Below are 430 nucleotides of genomic sequence, written 5' to 3'. Positions count from 1 at the left end.
CTCCCGCGCCACGCGCCTCGGGGGGAAAGCACCCACCTCGCTTACTGCGCCTCCATCGGCTGCCCTGGCAGTGGCTGTAATCCATGCAGTTCAGGATGATGAGGGCAAAGGAGAAGAGGCGAAACTGCATCTGGGCGGCCGGGCGGGGCAGAGGCGCCTCTCAGAGTCGGGGAACTGGAGGGCTCATCAGAGGAGAGGAGCCGGCGCTGCGGGAGGCCGCCGCCTCTGCGCGCGTCCCAACTTCAGGAGGGTAGGGCGGGGGGAGCGAACTCCTGGCCCGGCACTGGCCGCGGAGCTGCTTTACCCGAGCGCACAGCTGTCTCTGACCCGGGGCGGGAGGTGATTACAATCAGTAAATTAGCCACCTCCGCGGCACGGGAGGCCCCGACCCGGGGAAAGGGCGTGTGCGGCTCTCCAAGGAAAAGCAAGG

General features: G+C 67.4%; 1 protein-coding gene across 2 annotated transcripts in view; it reads right to left on the bottom strand.

Moving 5' to 3' along the window:
- Window positions 1–214, bottom strand: part of RSPO2 (R-spondin 2) — a 143,472-nt gene extending 143,258 nt beyond the window's left edge. For both annotated transcript variants that reach the window (XM_005869063.2, XM_005869064.2), the window contains exon 1: window positions 37–214. In XM_005869063.2, the coding sequence (XP_005869125.1) occupies window positions 37–130 (94 nt within the window). In that variant the 5' untranslated portion in view covers window positions 131–214. The remainder of the gene's footprint in view (window positions 1–36) is intronic.
- Window positions 215–430: the final 216 nt, after the last annotated feature.

The sequence above is a fragment of the Myotis brandtii genome, unplaced genomic scaffold (assembly GCF_000412655.1).
Source record: "Myotis brandtii unplaced genomic scaffold, ASM41265v1 scaffold285, whole genome shotgun sequence".
Lineage (NCBI taxonomy): Eukaryota > Metazoa > Chordata > Mammalia > Chiroptera > Vespertilionidae > Myotis > Myotis brandtii.
Note: the sequence above shows the minus strand (reverse complement) of the source record. Positions and strands in the feature narration are given on the sequence as shown.